Below are 18701 nucleotides of genomic sequence, written 5' to 3' on the forward strand. Positions count from 1 at the left end.
GGAAGCTGCATTTGTGGAAATAACTTCTGAAGTTGAAAACTTACTTCTGTTAAGTTCTACTTCACGACTTGTGTTATTATGATTCTAAGACTATGCTCTCAAAACTCTGGGGATCGCTTTCCACCTTAGATTCTTTCGTTAATACTTTAAACTGCTATTAGATTGACAAAGAAGAAGGACAATTCATTAGTGAAGAGGAATGAAGGATGTAACTCATACCCTTTGCAGCAGTTGTCCGTTCCACCAGCCTTCACAAAGAGGGGTTCTTCCTCTCCAGTGCTGAAGAGAAGCAAAAACTAATGTCGTCAGAATGGTTCATGAGTTCTGACTTTGTCTTTAAATAAATCATCCCGGATTCTAAGCTGTGCTATCCAGACAACTTCAGTTCAATGCTGTGACAGTACTTACCAATCGACCCCTAGCCCTACAGCTGCCTCAAGACACGGGAGCAGCAAGGCAAAGCCTGGATTTCGGGTGCGATGCCAGGAACAATGGAAATCTTTACGTTTGGTTTCGCTAAACGAACGAAACACAAAGGTCAGGAGAAGGCTGCCCTAACGGGACACGGTCTTCCCTCTGCAAGCGCACGTGTCCGACGCACACAAAACCAAAACCAAGGCGCTACCCCGGTCTCGGGCGTTTGCTCTCTCTGCCGATTGCCTGGGTTGAGGCATCCTTGTCCCTCTCCTGTTGCTCTCCCAGCAGTCACGGCCTGGTGCCGGTCCCCTGCTCGGTGGGCACAGGGCGCCTCCTGCCCGCGCCCAGGCCAGGCGGGAGCCTCCTCTGCCGGCGTTTGCTGCGTCTACACTAGAGGGCTCTGCTGACCCAGCGATGGGGACCAGGCCCCACCTGGAGCCGCCTCGCCAGAGCCCCCAGCTCGCCTACCTGCCACAAAATCACCGGGGTGTGCAGGATGAAGGGCTCTGCGTTACAGCAAGACGTTACAGGAAAATACTTCATCGGACTTTGGAGATGGCAGAACTTCATAATGTTGAAAGTTTTACGGGCAAAAAACAACAAGGCTTCAAGGTTCCTCCCCAATTACTGCAGCTTTGAAGTAGCAACTTTCACCCTGTAGTTGTTGGAACGCTCCCTCTCCTTGCAGTAAAGGGATTTTCAAGGCGCCAACGGCTCAGACCAAGGCTCCCAACCGTTTCCAAAGGGAAGGCGCTGGTGATGAGGTGCGCAGACAAACCTCACCCCACGGTGAGCCCAGCAGCGCTGCCACCATCTGCATTCTTCTCCAACTTGCCTGCCTTGTCCTTCTCACAGATTCACAGTACCGAGGCCAGAAAAGATCATTAAATCATCCGGTTCCTTAAAGAATAAGGTCCCAGGCATTTTGTCCAGCCGTTTTCTGCCTTTGTTCTCTCAGCCTTCACCTCCGCATCCTTCTTTTCTCCGTAACTGCTGCTTTTGTCTTCCCACAGCTTTCTGTGTGCCACGTCCAGCTCTTGAGTGCGTAGACAGGGATGCGGGTGGTTACACAGGTGGGTCATGCACGGGGCACTCTCCCAGGTGCCTGTGAGAGGCAGAGAGTCCCTTGGGCCACCACATCACTGCCTGAACCTCCGGCACGTTGGGACTAGAACAGCAGTGAGAGCAGGAAAAAAAACTCTGAGGAACCCCTAACGCCGCCAAAAAGCTGCAGATTTCTTGACATCTACCAGTCTATTTGCTACAACTTCTGCCCGCTGCCCTGTCAATGGCTTGGTCCATGCTGAATGGCTGCAGAACACAGGCCCAGGCCTACCCACAAGGTCTCCCAGGAAGAACTCAAAGCACGCTGCTGCTGGGGAACCAGGGACAGCAAATCTGTCCTTCACTCCCGGGGAGAACACAGGCACCTCTGCCTGTCCTGCCCCTCTGCGGCCTGAGGAGCAGCAGGACAAGTTGGGTCCAAACCTTCACACAGACAAACCGAGGGCCCAGATACAGGGGGACTCTCCCCAGTACAGGGTCTTCTTCCACTTCACTTCCCTCAAGGAATCAGGCACAAACTCTAAACCAGTACAAAAATCCCCTTTCCTGCCTCAGAAGACAACTTAAAGATTTTCAGCTGTTCATTTTTCTTCCAGATGACTTTAAAATAGCTAAACCAATCACTGGGAGAAGAGCCACACCGAAGGACCTCGGGTGTCTCCTTGGACGACGTGGTCGTAGATGACAACAGGGAGATAGAGATCTGTCTCGACAGGCACGCGTGTCGTGGTGCCTCCTGGGTAGGCCTGAAACAGAACATGACAGACAGCCGGTCAGGAGGGAGAAAAGGGCAGGGTTCTGGCTGAATCGCCCTCCTCCTTCCTGTGGAACATCACATGTGATGGATGCACCAGCTCGGAGAGGGGGAGAGCAAAGAGCAAAACCCAACACCGGGAACTCTGTTTCTCCCGCAATGCTTTCAGCAGATGCCAAGACAGCGACGGAGCTATTTTGGCTAAATAACGGCAGAAAGAACGGGACCACGGGCACGTCAAGGAGAAGCTCAGTGTGCTCACACCAGGCAGCCGGTGCCAACCCTGTTCAAGCTGATCCCAGTGAGAGTGAACTCGTGCCAACTGCGGCCTGCTCAATGCAAGCACGTCTCAAAAGCTCGTTCCTGACAGAGACCAGGGTCTCAGGGGACCCACAGCCCCGTGCCCGACACACGAGGACGTGTCACGTAGACGCTGTGGAGCTGGTTACTGGGTACAGATGTTCTGCAGCTGCAGGACGCCGCACTGGTGGCCCGCTCTCTGCGCGACCAAACACATTTTTAGGAATGCATTTTTGAATGTCGCACAAACCAATGCGCTTATTTTGAAACGCATATAATTTGATATTTCGTGTTGTTACTATTCATACGCAATGGTCTCTCATGGGAAGCACATCAAAGAAACCATCATCCGGGATCAGTTCTGTAGAAACCCGAACAAATTACTGCCTAGTGTAGCTCACGTTGGTTTGAGCGAAACCAAAGCCTGGGTGTGTTTGTCACATCCAATCTACAGCCAAGGACCTCAGCTGAGAAGTCTAAAACAGCGCGGTTGGCACCAGGGGAACACAGCCGGTTTCTCACCGAGGGAAGCTGCTGTAACGTTATTGCTCATTCAGATCTCAATAGGAAAGATAAAATACCCACGGCATTTTACCCAGCTTTAGACTGTGGCTGAAAATGGAGTGTCCTGTATGGCTTGAGCCTTTGCTTTGCTTGTGTTCAACTGGAAATACATGTTAGAGACCAATGAATGTCACCACTAATAGGATCAGAGCCACGTGAATGTTTGTGCTGTCCACAGTACATGAGAGACACAGAGCCCCCGGCATTCACAGGTAACACCACGACTGCGGCACAAGTCCTTTCCTTTCTGTTCTGACACTGTAAACCCTTCTGAACCGTGCACTGTGTGCTGCACAAACGCAGCTGCCCACAGGAGGATGCACCTCGTGTCACGTTCAGAGTCCACATTCGACCCTCAGACCAGTGACAAGAGCCAAATGACTTTAACGGGGCCGCTTTCCTTGCGACTGCTCAAGTCTTCTCAAGGGGCTCTGTTAACAAGGGGAGCACCATATCCGAACACTGGACGTGTGTTGATAAAGACACGACTTGCCATTGGACTCAACAGTTTAGCGAACTCCACCGCATTAAGGAAATAAAGAATATTGGGGGGGAAAAAAGACATTTACCTGGGGATTCACATCAATGATTTTCCTATCACTTCTGTTCCTGAAGAGCAGTCCACGGGCGTTTTCTGCAATCACTTGGTAATTTGGGCTGGAATTTGAAGTGCTGACAGTTGTATCCCAGTTGTAAAAGCTGTGGAAATGTGAGACAGAAACGCTGCGCTGTTAATGGATGTTGTTCTTCCAGCCCCAGGGGAAGGTCCTGACCCCCTCATCCACAGCGGGCAGTTGGGACCCCACAGCAGCCCCTCCGAGAGCCAGACCTGAGGAGCAGAAGCCTTCTACAAATGAGAAGCCCTGCTCAAACCTGGTTCTACACAACTGATCCCCGGCCCCACGCATTCAGTGCTCGTGTTATTATGGATTCGGAGCCCAGGCTGTGCCTAGCGGGAAGCGGTGGTGCTTGAGAACACTACTGCAATGGAAGCAGCCCTGGAGACCCCTGGAAGCGCTCCCTGGACACCGCAGTCTGCAGACCAACGTGGGACCGACGGCTTCCCTCTGCCTCTCGCTGGAACTCTCTCCCTGCCTCTGTTCCCCTCTCTCTTGTTTTTAACAGCTCCGGTAGCAAGGATTCTGGGAGGTCTCCACGTGGGTCAGATGCAGTGCGAAGGGCTGAACCCAAACTCCCCAGAGTGCTGCAGGTGTCAGGATTAGTTCAGGAGTTCAGCCCTCTCTCACGTTTTGCCCTGCAGGGACCGCAGGCAGCCCCTGCTCACGACACCAGCTCCTGCTGCCTGGCTGCTGCAGTAACCACGGCCGACATCAGGGCCCGGGGAGCCCTGCCTCAGCCGCCTGTCGTTCCCTAGAACAAAGAACCTAAACCAAAGTTCAGGAGGAAGTGCTATTTAAGGGTTACTGACACGCCAATCTAACCAAACTGACTTTTAGTAGCAGAATTCCATGTGGCTTTAGGTATCCAAATCATCCAGAGCTGAAAACACGCTATCAGATGAACGCGATCAAATGCCAAACACAGAATCTGCAGGCACGATTTTTCCTGTTGTGATCTTGTTTGACTACCATGTGTGTTGGAACCACTGCAGCAGTTCTCAGCACGGCACCGAGGTATGTGGAGAATGAGGCTCCGCAGTGCCCGCAGCGCAGCTGCACGAGGAATGCGCCGAGGGTTGGTTTGGGGTTTGGCTGCTTCTGAGGACAATGACTTGCTGGTGCGGTGGTATGTAACAAGCAGCACACTGTGTTTGGGAACACAGACCGAAACACGCGGGGCGGGTTGACTCTCATTCATCAGCTAATTCTGGCCTGAGCAGATTTCCACTCTGCAAGCAGGCAATGCCCCGGCTTTTGTAACCTCCAAGGTATCCTCCGGGTACGGAGATGGCAGCAGATCAAACCGCAAGGCGCTCACAGAACGCCTCTCATCCAAAAACCCCTGGGTCCTCCTGCAAACACGCATTAACCTACCTGATGCTCCCGCCAGACCAAGGCAGGATTCGTCACCACTCCTCAGTGCTGGGGCAGCCAGGGCACCACAAGCACCGCAGGTTTTACCCCGGACACCAGGGCCGATGGCAGAGCAGCAGCTCCCAGCGCCAGTCCCAGCCAGGACACGGGGCCTTTGGCTGGGGTCCTGTGGCCGCTCACGTCTGGAGAGCGGGACAAGCCCCTTCCCAGGGACAAAGCCTTGGAAGGGTTATGGACTGGATTAGGATGCCTCAGTGTGACTCTCTCCTTTTTCCCCTATTCCAAAAGGGAAGGAGCTGCGATGGAAGGGCAGCTCCCACCGCTTGTCCTGGGGCTGATGGAGGGCAGTCCCCCCCTGACCAAAGGAATTGGGGGTGCACATCTGCAGGGCAAGAGCTCTGCTGTCCAGACTTACCACTTACTGGTTAAATCTCTAATGCAGGGGCAGAGAGCGCTGTGTGAAGGTGTTTGTGTCTGTGCCAACTCCACTTAGATCCCATGGGCTCGGACTGAGGAATCCCATCCCTTCTTCCCCTCGGGCAAGGACTGGCTCCCTGATTCACTTCCCTGCTTTTCTCCACTCACCCACACATGCACAGAGACAAAACCATTCCCTGCAGCAGACTAGGACCTCAGCCAAAAACGAATTATGAACAGCGATGGCTCAACAGGGTTGCTGGTTTCTCCCTACATCGAGGAGGAAAAGGAGCGCGATGTGCAGAAAGGGCAGAGCCCGCTCGAAGCAGGACACAGCGACACAGCACTGCGGTGGCTGTTGTACTGACACACGGACAGAGCGGACAGCGGGACATGGTCTGCAGGGTCGGGGATCCCCAGGGTGACACTGAGCATTCCGGTGTCGGGGACTGTGCCATCCGTGCCCCACGGAGAACAGGCAAAGGCGGCAACACAGCACTCAAGAGATGCGCTCTCCCCGTCAATGTAAAGGGATTTCACTGCATGCTACAGATAACAACAACCACAGCGACCTTCTCAGAAGACACAACCTAAAAACAACTGCTTCTTCTAGCTCACCTTAAACCTCTTTCTGGAAATATGCCCACCATAACGTACGAACACATAGTATTGAGGGCATATCACCAAACACTTGACTCTGATTGTTTTGAATTTGTCTCACGTTTGTAACTCTCACATGTTTTAAGAAATTCACTGAAGAACAGAGGGGATTGGTTCAGCACAACCGCGAGAATGGGAGTGGATCCCATTCCCTGCGCACCCTCCAAAGCCGAGGTGCTTTCGTGTCTGGAAAACACCGTGATTCGGAGAGAAAGAAAACCGGAGAAACTACAAAAGCTGCAAAAACTCCCTTTGTGCCAAAATCTGCTGATGCTTCTTGAAACAAATCCTCGTTTGAAGTTCCTGGGGAGTTCTCTCACACTCAGGAGCAAGAGGGAACGGCTCTTATTTAAGTACGAGTAGTGTTTTTCACAGCATAAAAACAGCCACAGCCACAGTGGTCTTTGACACAATGCACAAAAAAACGCCCAAAAAACTCCTTGACAGCCACAGCGAGAGAACTCCGTTTGCAGTCAGTGGGAAGGTGAAACAGCAGTTGTGACACCACCTTACACAGGGATGGCAGCGCCACAAACCCCAGCGACAGCGACAGCAGCAGGGCAGGGCTCGCACAACCACCACGGCAACGCCTCTCAGGACAGCGCGCGCGGGGCGTGCGCAAGGCAGACGAGGGTGAACAGCTTCCCAAAACACGGCAACAGCTCAGCGGTTCAACAGCGGGAAACTCCGGCCTACAGCAGATTAATAACTTCTTAGCAGTTTTAAATTAAAAGCAGAGCTATGCTGTTCCCCTCCCTAATGTTTTGAGATGAATTCTCAAATATTATGATTTATAACTGATGTAATCATTGGTTTTCCACATCTGCTTAATGTAGTTGAATGTTTTAGAGTACTGAAAACATGACACGTGTTGTATATACAACAGAACATTGCCGTGTCCAGCACTAAGAAAAAGGGACGTACATCCTCAACCAAAAGTTGAGAAAACTTACCGGATCCTGTGCGTCAAGACATGCAGGACACCACAGCCCCTGCCTCCTACATATAATATACAATTTGTCCCCTGTGTTCTTCCGGACAGAACTTCACAGGCACAGAACATGATATAGAATACTGAAGTATAACAGAAATTACGTACAATTACCATGTTGCAAGAAGCACTCGGGAGACACCAACACAGTGGACTATTAATGTGGGATCAGAGGAGGGAGCCGGTCACCACCCGCCTACCAAAGACAGCAAAGAGGCCGTCACCGTCCCAACCCGCAGGCGAGGCCAGGGACTCCCTCTGCCCTCCTGTGCAGGGTCACCGAGACAAAGGGACAGAGACCGAGCCTCGTCCCTCAGCAGCTCTGAAACCACACAGGAACCTCTGGACCAGCACCAGCACGCCCGTTCCTCATCCCTGCAGAGCATGGTTTAAACAAAGCGTTCAATGGCTTCCCTAGCTCCAAAGAGCACCAGGAACAGAACTCGTGTCCCCCACACCTGCAATGCCTGTCTGTGTTTCTCCCACCCACACTCCCGCTGTTCCTCAGGATGTGTTTTCAGTGGCTATAACGTGTGTGATGTGCCTGTGCGCAGCCAGCCATAAGTGTGTAACTCTGTGTGACCACACATCCACCCCAGCTTTGAACATCTCGGAGAGCACGGTACCCGATCCCGCAGACCTCGGGGTACAGGGGCGCAGCGGCGGGGGCTGGCCCGACTCCACGTCATTAGGGAGCACGTTCTGGCAGGTCACAGCGAGGCGCAGGCCTGGGGCAGGAGTTGGGACCCGGGGCAGGTGCGGGTGCACTGCCCGGACAGCGCTGAGACGCGCCAATCTGGCACGGCCAGGACCTGGTTTGGCTCCACGCTCGCGGCTCCCACATCCCAACCTGGTGACTCCATCGGCCTGGAATGCCAGTGCAGATCCACCTCTGCAGGCACTAAGAGAGGGGCCGGCAGGAGGGGGGCAGCCTGTTCAAATCTGACAGCGAGGGGAAAACACACCCTCCAGAAGTGCCCGATCAGCGAAAGGAATTAAGTCACTTTATGAGCTTGTGGTCACTTCCAGAGACACAATAAAACAACCCGTGGGACCCACAGAGCACCTGCAGTTAACTTGTCATCAGGTGCAGATATATGGCGTCCTTACTGCAGCAGCGCATTACAGTATTTCCTTAGGTTGGTCTCATACTTCAGCCCCTGGAAAAACACCAGAAGAATTTACTGGGGCCAGGGGACTGGGATTGCACTGAACGAGCACCGCTGGGATCACCAGGAACAGAGTGGGAACGGCACTGGATCACCGGGAACAGAGTGGGAACGGCACTGGATCACCGGGAACAGCACGGCACTGGATCACCGGGAACAGCGTGGGAACGGCACTGGATCACCAGGAACAGCACGGCACTGGATCACCGGGAACAGCGTGGGAACGGCACTGGATCACCAGGAACAGCATGGGAACCCCTGTCCATCGGCCACAGGTGGGGCTGAACGGCAAAACGGAAGCTATGGGAGCTGTGCCGTGGGCAGCCCCAGTGTGAGCTGCTGGAGCCCAAAGTAGGGAGCTCGGAGCACCCCCGGCAGCACTGCGTGACCGCTGTGTCGCTGTCACACCGGAGGGCACGCCACGGGGCTCCACCAGCACAGATCTGTGTTTCCATCAAAGCACAGGCACAGGGAATCCTTACAATGCTTCCCAAAGGAGTGTCCGGTCCAGCGAGCTCGTGGTGAGCATCTGTGAGTCAGAGGGGATGAGGAGGCAGCTGAAATTCAGGGACCAAGAAAACCAGGAAAGGATTTAAAACAAAAGCAAAGATGAGGAAAACCAAGTCACACACCTATCTATTGGATGAAGAGAGGGGAGGTGTGTGTCGGATGACAGGGAACAAACCCAGCCCTGTGAACAAGGACACGATGCTCTCTGTACCGTGCAGTTCTTCCATCTGAGACACATCGTTCCCCCTTGGCACTCAGCTCCCCTGTCCTCAGTGCAGCCCCCGGCTTCTCCCGAGGCTGACTCACAGCCCAGCTCCCATCTGCTCTGCATCAGCGCGGGTGCCTTCAGGATACCGTGAAAATGAACTCGCTATTGCGTATCCTGCAACGATTTTCACAAACGTAAACATGGACTCTAAAGTGCAAAAACCAACAAAAACTCCTGTCTCTCCTCCACTCCTCTTTTTTTCCAAGCAATCAATAGAACACGGAGAAATGCATCGCTCACCCACACAAACCCCTGTGCCCAGGCCCTGGTACCTGCCCCGGGAGGGTGCCCTGGCGGTGAGGAGGGCTTCTCCTACCGCTCCGTGCTGTGACCTTCCTCCACCTCTCATTATCCCTTGCAAGGCTGCCAGAAAGTCACAGTCACACTGCAAAAGAAGTTTTAACTGGAAATACCTCTTACTTCTGTTCATGACCAAATTGCTGGCAGCCCTCTGCCGCAGCACAGCAGAGAAGCAGAGTCAGTCTGGGGTACTGAGGGAGCTTTTCAGCCACATGTTTATTTCAAGACCCTGATTGCTCAGACCTCAGCGAGGATGTGGGAAATCCAGCTGCACATCCATCCCTCTTTAATTACTGGTGGAGCTAAGACAGGAGAGCTAGAAAAACGCCACCACAAAAGCCAGTAATCACCGAGCCATCCCGAGCCCACCAGGGGTTATTTTCTGCCTCTCCCTGCTCCTCTCAGTCCCCTCCATGTGAGGCACACCACCAGCTCTGGAAGCTTTGGGAGGATGTTCCCAGTCAGACCAGATCCCCGCACAGATCCCTGCCCTGGTACCAGTTCTGGGTGCTGATGTGGATCACCCACAGCTCCAGGCTGGGCACAGGAGCCGGGCCCCGCTCTCTGCGCTGGGCAGGCGCTGCTGACGGCAGCACACGGCGCCGCTGCGGTGAACCGCGCGTGTCCTGCTCAGACACGCAGCCGTACCTGCGGCACTGCGCTCACACAACTCCTATCCTTATCAGGGCAGCGTGGCAGCAGTTTGCCAGGACTTTCACCAGCATGCGGCCGGCAACTGGAGCAGGGACTGGACATTCCCACATCGACCCATTAAACTGTGGGCACGCTGCCCGCAGCCACAGCCACTTCCTGGTCTATGGGGAAGGAACAAGTGGTTTCTCAGACCCCCGTGCGTGGCACAACCACACCACCACCACGCAGAGCCCCCACTGACGCTTACAGCACAACAAACCAAAACCAGAGCTTCCAAAAAGCAGTCACAGCACTCTGTGACACTGCGGCTCCGTTATCACCCCCACTGGTGTGCATCACGAACAGGACGCGCTGCAGAACCGGTCCCCGGTGTTGAGGGAACCGGGAGGAGCCGCAGGCGCTGTCGTGCTCAGCTGCGCTGCTCGCACATCTGTCTGTGCATCGTAACGCTGTCTTCAGGCACGGAACGGTTGTGAATCACTGCTGCTCCCAAACTGCACCCGAGCTCACCCCACCACACGCCAGACGAGCACTTGGCCAACTCGGATTTTCCATAAGGTTTTCCTGCCGTTCTGTTCGTTGCAGGGATGGTGCGACTGCACTGACAGAAAGCACAACACAGCCTTTCCCCTGTGAGACATTTTTTTTATCTCCTAAGAATTTATAGTGACTGGCAGTTTCCATTTCCCTGTTTCAAACGTATGCAGTTAGTTTGTTCGAGGCTGTAAAAAGCCAATCCTTCCTCTAAAGAGACTTTATCTTTCTTGAGAGATTCAAGTTTGAATTCAAAAAAAGAGAGAAATTAAATGTGAAAAGTAACATTTGCTGTATTCAAATATAAGCCAGATGTGGAAGTATCCATCTCCAAATCAAACATGTACCAAGTTGGCAGCAGGGGGATTTTCTCCTCACACATGCAAACGCCGACTCTGAGCGTGCTCTCACATCCACCTACGCCTCGGTCTGCCGCACTGTCTGCCACTGCACTGCTGAAATCACCCCCTTCTTCTGCCCTGCCGCTCCTCCTGTCAGCACAGGACATCGCTCCATCCCAAAAAGGTCTGAACCTCCTGTACCCACAGGACATCGCTCCATCCCCAGAAGGTCTGAACCTCCTGTACCCACAGGACATCGCTCCATCCCCAAAAGGTCTGAACTTCCTGTACCCGCAGGGGCATCGTTCCAACCCCAAAAGGTCCGAACCTCCTGTACCCACAGGACTAATGACTAATCCCCTCTAAGACTGCAGACTGCACACAAAAACTGAGTTTGGATAAACAAGGTCAGCAGATGAATGCCAGCAGTCAACTCCCAAATTATGCCACCTGAGGCAAACGGACCAGCAGAGCAACTGGAGAAACGGGAGGCAGATCCAGCTCCGGTTAATGAACGAGTGCCAAACGCTGTGTCCACTCGCAGCCAAATCAGAGCACGGCCAAACTGCGAGGGCGCAGACACCGACGGGACGGGTCATGCAGTGAGACAGAGCAGCGTGCAGTGTCTGAACGCACCCAAGTCACCAGCGCTTCTGTCACACAACCCCACGCCAGGCCTCCCGCGCTCAGACCAAGGTGTGCCAGGGCCACACCAGCCCCGTTTCACTGCTGATGAGATCCAAAGTGACCTGAGACCATGAGTGCAGTGGAAAACATAGGACCCGGCTCCGCATGAACAGCTCCTGACCTGGCTCTGTTTTAGAAAAGACTGCACGTGAGTAAGAAGAAACAAGAACACAGCAACCGCAAGCCAAGCATAAGGATACACCACTGCAATATACAGGGTCATAAGTACTGCGCCTAGCCTGCCACCACAGAAATCTGATGGAGATCCAGGGCAGGAGTTCACACAAAACTGCAAAAACTCGACACTAACACACGACATTCACTTCGTCCTCATTCGCGGGGTGCGCCATGCACAGCTGATCCGACAGAAGAACACAAACCCTCGTCTCTGGCTGTGCTGCCTCATCCAGAGGACGTCTGGTCCAGTTCCACAGAGCCAGCAGCCTCCATCTTCCCTGAACAAGTCGTATTACACTTGTTTCTCATCAGATTACAGACATTAGCTGAGTGGGGATGGATTCAATCACAGAGCAGATTCCAGACCTCCTCAGAACTTACTGCCCAACGCATTCCTTCCATTACTAAACTGCAACCAAACGAGGATTATATTATTTAAATAATACTACCTTGATAGGGCAATGCCATAAAATGGCAAAACTCCTCGTAGGAACCACACTGATCAAATACAAGAGCCGCTGACGTTACCCACCAGATTTGCACTATGAACATTGCATAAACCTAATTGTTCAGTGCCTTTACTCTGTACTGTGAACACAAACCCGATTCAGAGGGCACTTCAGCACAGGGCTAAAAGCTTCCAAAGCCTCAGAAGCAAGGAGAAAAGGTGTTGCAGCAAAGTACAGACTTCTGCATTTCAAAGATCATCTGATATAATTTGTTTTTGCACAAGATGCAAACCTCTACCCCAAAAGGCAAGGTTTTCAATCTGCAAGGGACTAAGGGTAGACACAACAGAGAAAGGGCTTTGGAAAGCTCTGAGAGAGGCAGTTCCCCAAACAAACTCGCGCTTTAAGAAGTAAGGCAGCATTTTGGAACACCTTAAACGGATACGACAACTTTGAGGAACAGCCACTCCTCCGTCCTTTGAGCTCGAGTGAGATACGCGCTCTGCACCAAGGCGTTTTATACAAATGTCTGGGGCAGAAACGTGTGGTGAAAAGACCTAGATTCAGGAATCAACAGGAGATCAGAAGCCGAAGGCACAAATTTAAGCATACACTCAAATTATCCCCATTCACAAATGCATTCTTGACACATTCTGAAGAAGCTGTGCATAGAAGGAAGAGGCAGAGGAACAAGGCTGGCGAGAAGACGGATGGCCATTAAACCTAACACTACCTGTAAGAAAATGCTTTTAGGTTACCAAGGACAGCCGAGGACAGCTTTGATGACAGCCTATTACCCTGGCACGCACTACAGATACGGGGTGCAGCAGGTGAAGGTCATACGTAAAACAACCACCGAGAAACAGCACCCACCGCACGCGGCCTCGGGGCGAGCGCGGTCCCCACCGACTGAGGCGTTGCTGCTCCAAGGCCCTGGACTCGGCCTTACCAAACAAAGCTGCATGCTCACCTCACACACATCTCTGGGCACTTGGGCATCCACAGATTTAAAGGAAAACACGTTCTTCGGTGAAAATTCACCGACGGCGTTTCTCATTAGTGACAGCTCATGCAACATCTTAAGTCTTAAGTCTCATTCTTTGTACTACACAGATCTGACAGGGTCCTCTCTTAAAAGCGCTCTCCGCAACTGACCAATCTATGGTGTTTGTCTTTCAGTGAAAAACTCTTTCAGAAGCTATCTTCCTACTCAAATCTACATTTAACTCTAACTATATTGCCCACATGCAAGTACATGAAAACAAAGTCAAGCCGAATACCTCAGGTCAGTTTTCCGAGGGAAAAGTCTCCTCTTCCCACTGCAGTGGGTTTCAAAATCATCCGTTGTCAGTCTGTGTGCGTAGTCCACGTACGCGGACACCTCCTGGCGACGGGAATTTCGGTCACGAATGAAGATTATGGACTGGACAACACAAAGCAGGCCACGAATTCAGAACAGAAACATAGCAGTGTGCACAGGTTTCTGCACAAAAACACTTCTACAGAGTACACACACGTTTTAACTTCACCTGGACCAGGCTTCTGTTAGGAGTTAAGACACCTAAATTACCCCATGTTAGAGCACACTCTCAATACAGGCTCGGCAGCATTGCGGTAGAAGTAAACACAAACGCAGCATCACGCACCGTATGCCCCCGTGTACCCCTCGTGTACTGCCGTGCCTCCACTGCCATGTGGGAAGGGTTCCCCGCAGGCCCTGGGCAGTGCTGCCCCCGCCACTGCATCCTGACCGGACCCTTTGTGTGAGCTCCTGACCAGGGGTGGTTGTGTCACGACGCTGCTGTCTATGCGTTTTGGAGCAGGACCCACGTAACCGAGCGCTGCGTGCAGAGGCTATTGGGCAGGTGAATTTTCACAGTATTGGTTAGCTGCACACATTTGTCTTTGCTCAGCAAACACCAAGTGATATTTCTCTTCTGAATACGGGGGAAATGGAAACACCACCACGTGAAACTCTTCCCAGAACCAGTCGTTATTTTAGCAGCAGCCTGTTTCTACAGTGCAATGGTTTATCTGGCAAACCCGAGGCAGGTTTCCTTTTCCGATCTCACGTGCAATTCCACCAAAACGCGTCACTCGTCCTGCAGTGTCGCACCTCCCACGGCCGACCATCCCAAAGCTCAGTCTATCAGGTCCTGGCACCCTGCTCTGCACCCCATCCTGTGTCTGCAGCCCAGGGCAGGGGGGCAGCAATGGCAGCAAGGACCCTGTAGAGCGCAGAGCGAGGCAGCCGGTGGCGCACCCAGCGGAACAGAGGGGTGCGAACGGCCACGCTCCGGATCCACGCAGGGAAAAAGAGAAACCAGAAACGCTGCGCGGGCAGGAAAGACACAAACACTGCTTTTCTGCAGCCATCATGTGTGAACACTGCCAAAAGATTCTCCACACAATAACGCCATTGTAGACTGCTCTGGGAGCACGACAGACTTTACTAAGAGGCGCAAATTACATTCACCTCCTGCTTACGGTTTGCTGGTACTGCGCTGGAGTTAAGGTGGGCACAAGTCAGGCCCAAAAGCAGACCCAGGTTGTACTGGGTTTTCCCAGGTTTTGAAGCGTGTTCTCCAAATGCTGCCGAAATAATCTGGTCAAACGACACCGAGGCCTTCCCCCCTTTATCTTTAAAGGAAACAAACAACTCTGCGCAGTTTCCAGACGAAATCTGAGAAAACACGGCCTGTTGGGGTCCAGCTCCATTTGCGAACTCCCAGCTCGTGAGGAGAAGCACAAACACCACCTGCACTGACTCACTCCCACACCCATTACTGCCAGCGCTGAAGTCTGTTTGCTAGAACCGGTCCTGGCTCTCAGCAAGACCTCCTGGTGGACATGGAAACGCCAGCACCTGCCCATCATCTTAAGGATACGTGTACGCACCGTGAGACGGGCTCAGCACCCAAACGCAGGCCTGCTGCCGCTGACCCGGCCTGCCACGTTCCAGGAGAACCTGTCTGCATGTTTCGCTATTTCTTTAACATCACTAGAAAGCATCACACACCCCAGTCAGGCTTAATGTGGTTCTCTGAAACACTCCACATCTGCAGGACCGCTTCTCTCCGGTCAGAGCAGGGTGAACCAGGCTCCAGCCCAAGGCACCACACGCTCTGTGCCCCGCTGTCCAGGCACCAGCGCTGCTGCCGCCGATGTGCTGGGACGAGAAACACCCACACCTGAGAGCCCCCCGCGTACCAGAACAGCGTCTTCATTCCTCATCGTGGAAGCAGCAAAGGACCCAGCAAGGGCTAACGCTGTGTGTAAGACCAATTAATACACCTGGGAGGGGGACAAACAGCGGGTGCTTCCTAGGGTTAAAAGGCGAGGGTGTCAGTTATCTCAGGAAAGCTCTCGGGAAAGCCTTTGATTTGCAGCATCCCTGCTGCTGCTCTGAATGAACACAGTTCAATGCGACTTCTGTTCCAGCACGGTCCACGGACACGTCCCAAGCACCAACTACAGCAGGTTTTTAACTGCTCCAAGGGCTGTGCTGGACCTGCGAGACGCGGTGCAGCTCCCTGTGACATTCCCGCCGTGCACCCATTCGTTCAAGAGCCACGCAGCTGAGCAGGCACAATAACCACACGGGAATTAAGGAGCCCAGCCCTGCTGTCTGGTGAAACGGCCTCGTAACGCGTGTTCAACAGCGCCCAAACCGACGGCAGACGACGGGAAAGTCAAGACAGACAATATTTAGGAGTCAATTACTAAGTCACTGAGGGAGCCCTTTTTATGGGGACAATATCACAGGTGGGGACCCAGGGGAAGGAGCACAATTAGGCTGGAAGGGACAGGAGTAAAACACATTACCAACTGAAATATATTTTTAATGAGTAGCCATTTATTTCTGTTGCAGGGTGTTAGGCCTTATTTGCCACCTGCAGATCGCGTTACACCTGATAGAAATACCAGTGGGCAACAGAAGTCAGAGAGGGAGCTCACCTCTATCTTTAAAACAGATGCTATTGCCATGTCTGCTCTGCAAGCAGGAGTAAATGGCCGACCTGTTCTCCTGGCCGGCTGGGACTGAAAGCACCATAAAACACAGGCTTACGGGTTGCGATTTCACCTCCTGGACACCCCGATTTTGGGTGAAGGGGGGGTCAAAGAAGAAACACGTTGTCTTTTCAGCAGAGGGACTGCACCACCATCACAGCGAGCCTTGAAAGCGCTCTGCGACATTCCCACCTTTCCATCTGGAAATGCCATTCGCTTCCTTATGAAACATTTGTGAATCTTGTAATAGATTACTGCAGCTTCCTCCCCCTATACCCAAAAATGCCAACTGGGCTCTTGGAACGCAGACATCTTTTACCTGCCTGTTACTGTTCCAAAGAAGAAAAACCGAGGAGCTCGGGAGCAAGCACAGGACGACACAAGCCTTTAGTCTTCTCATCTACGTAAAACAACCCGGATGTGGTCTAAAGGTAAATGCAAATAAATTAGAAAGAATAATTTTAGCTTGGAGCAGAGGAGACTGAGGGGTGCCCTCATTGCTGGGGATCCATTGGGAAAGGGCAGTGTCAGGAGGAAGGAGCCAGGCTCTGCTCTGGGATGGCCAATGCCAGGACAAGGGGCAATGGTCCCAAGCTGGAGCACAGGAGGTTCATGTGAACATGAGGACAAACTTTGTCAGTGTGAGGGTCCAGAGCATGGCCCAGGCTGCCCAGAGAGGTTGTGGAGTCTCCTTGTGTGGAGACACCCAAAGCCCTGGCCGTGTTCCTGTGTGACTGCTCTGGTGATCCTGCTCTAGGGGGGTTGCACTGGGGGAGCTTTCCAGGGCCCTGCCAACTCCTGATGTTCTGGGATTGTGTGAATAAGAGATGCTAACACACATTCACACAAATACAAAATTACTGTTTGCCTTGTTGTTTTTTCTCACTTAAAACACCTCGAAGCTCCGACTGTTCGGCTCTACCCACTTTCTCTGTCGAGCACCCGAGCGCTGGACTCCAGCCCCAGGGAGCACTGCCCGGTGCTAAACCAGACACCAGAGCACGGGGAAATAAGTACCCATATTTATCTCACATATTATCCTATATTCCGTATTTAGCCCCACAAACACAGACACAAAAGCTGAGTCGTCACATAAAGCAGTACACACTGTACCCCATACAGGCTGCACAGCTGCTAAAGCTATTGCTCCAGGCCCCACAGCACAGTTGTCAGATGCAGTACAGCTTGCGAGGTGTCCAGATAAGGAATAGCTGCCGCAGTGAAGGATCTTAGGCTTTACTTCTGCCCATCTGAATGCTGTGCTTTGCTGCCAGCCCAAGGGCACCAGACGCAGCGTCCGGGGATGACTTCAATGCAGAGGCACCCAGGAACGGCCCCAGGCTGGGGCTGCCCCCACCCCAAGCACTGGGGTTCAGACCCAACCCACAGCCCGTACCCTCTCTATTTTTACTTTTAAGAGAAAGCAGGGCAAGGACATAAGAAAAGAAACCCCACTTAATTATAATTTAATTTAAATAAGCATTCGAGGTAGAGAAAACATGGTTCTCTGTCACCAGGGACAAATCACTTGAGAAGCTGGGATCGTGCGTGCCCAACGCTGTCACCTGTCCTAACAGGCCCTGCACACTTCTGCTCCAACAGCAGTCCCCGATTGTTCAGACCATGCAATCTCTGCACAGACAGGACCCCAACTCACTGAATTCCAGCCCCTTTGCAAGCAGCAGCGCTGCAGAAACAGCCCGAGGGGACAGCGCGGTGACAAGGCTCAAGGCTGGCTACGTGGCACCCCAGCAGCGGGGCTGGGGCAGGAGCCCGCAGCTCCACACCAGTGTGCCTTGTCCAACAGCTCCTGCACCTCCCAGGGCAGTCTGGGGCCCGTTTCAGAGGCGCTGGCACAGAGACGCACTCACAACCACCAAACCCAGCCTTTCTGAACCCGAGCGGCAGTGTTTGTGGGAAAGGAGGGCTGGCCAAGAGGCAGATGTTCGAGATTTACACTCTTCGGAGAAGAAAACAAGGAATGTGGTTCCCCCTCAGAAGAAGCTGTTTGCTGTGTGTGAAACATGTGCTCCCCAGCCCCTGCCCTCCGCTACCGCAGCTGCTCCGACGGGGGGACGCTCTGCGACTGCGAATTTGCCTATCTGTGTAAACAGGGCGGTGCGCCAGTTCGAAAACGATATTCTGGCCGAGAGCAGCCTGCGGAGAATATGGGTTCAGATTAACTCTGCTAGCGTCGAAATAAAAGAGCTTATTAAAACCAGAAGTGCACGCAGAACCCAGCATTTGCTCAGACAGACACGAGTTGTCAGCGTTAGCAGCCAGAAGGGAGCCACGGTAGCCGTTTGGGTCCTGCTACCGCGGAACAAGAGGAGCATTAGCTCTGCAGTTCAACGAGGAACAGGCATCGAATATAATGAAAAGTTTAATTACAGTTCTGAGCGCTTGCTCCAATCCCACAGCCAGGGATGGCCCTGCACA

At 52.9% G+C, this 18701-nt stretch overlaps 1 protein-coding gene across 1 annotated transcript; it reads right to left on the reverse strand.

Moving 5' to 3' along the window:
• Window positions 1-2102: 2102 nt before the first annotated feature.
• Window positions 2103-18430, reverse strand: LOC104546033 (chromosome unknown open reading frame, human C4orf22; the record flags this gene model as incomplete). Its single annotated transcript, XM_010191317.1, has 4 exons — window positions 2103-2228; window positions 3670-3799; window positions 13532-13674; window positions 18410-18430. Coding segments are annotated over 4 exons (420 nt in total), but the record flags the coding sequence as incomplete, so codon positions are not given.
• Window positions 18431-18701: the final 271 nt, after the last annotated feature.

The sequence above is a fragment of the Mesitornis unicolor genome, unplaced genomic scaffold, assembly GCF_000695765.1.
Source record: "Mesitornis unicolor isolate BGI_N332 unplaced genomic scaffold, ASM69576v1 scaffold8699, whole genome shotgun sequence".
Lineage (NCBI taxonomy): Eukaryota > Metazoa > Chordata > Aves > Mesitornithiformes > Mesitornithidae > Mesitornis > Mesitornis unicolor.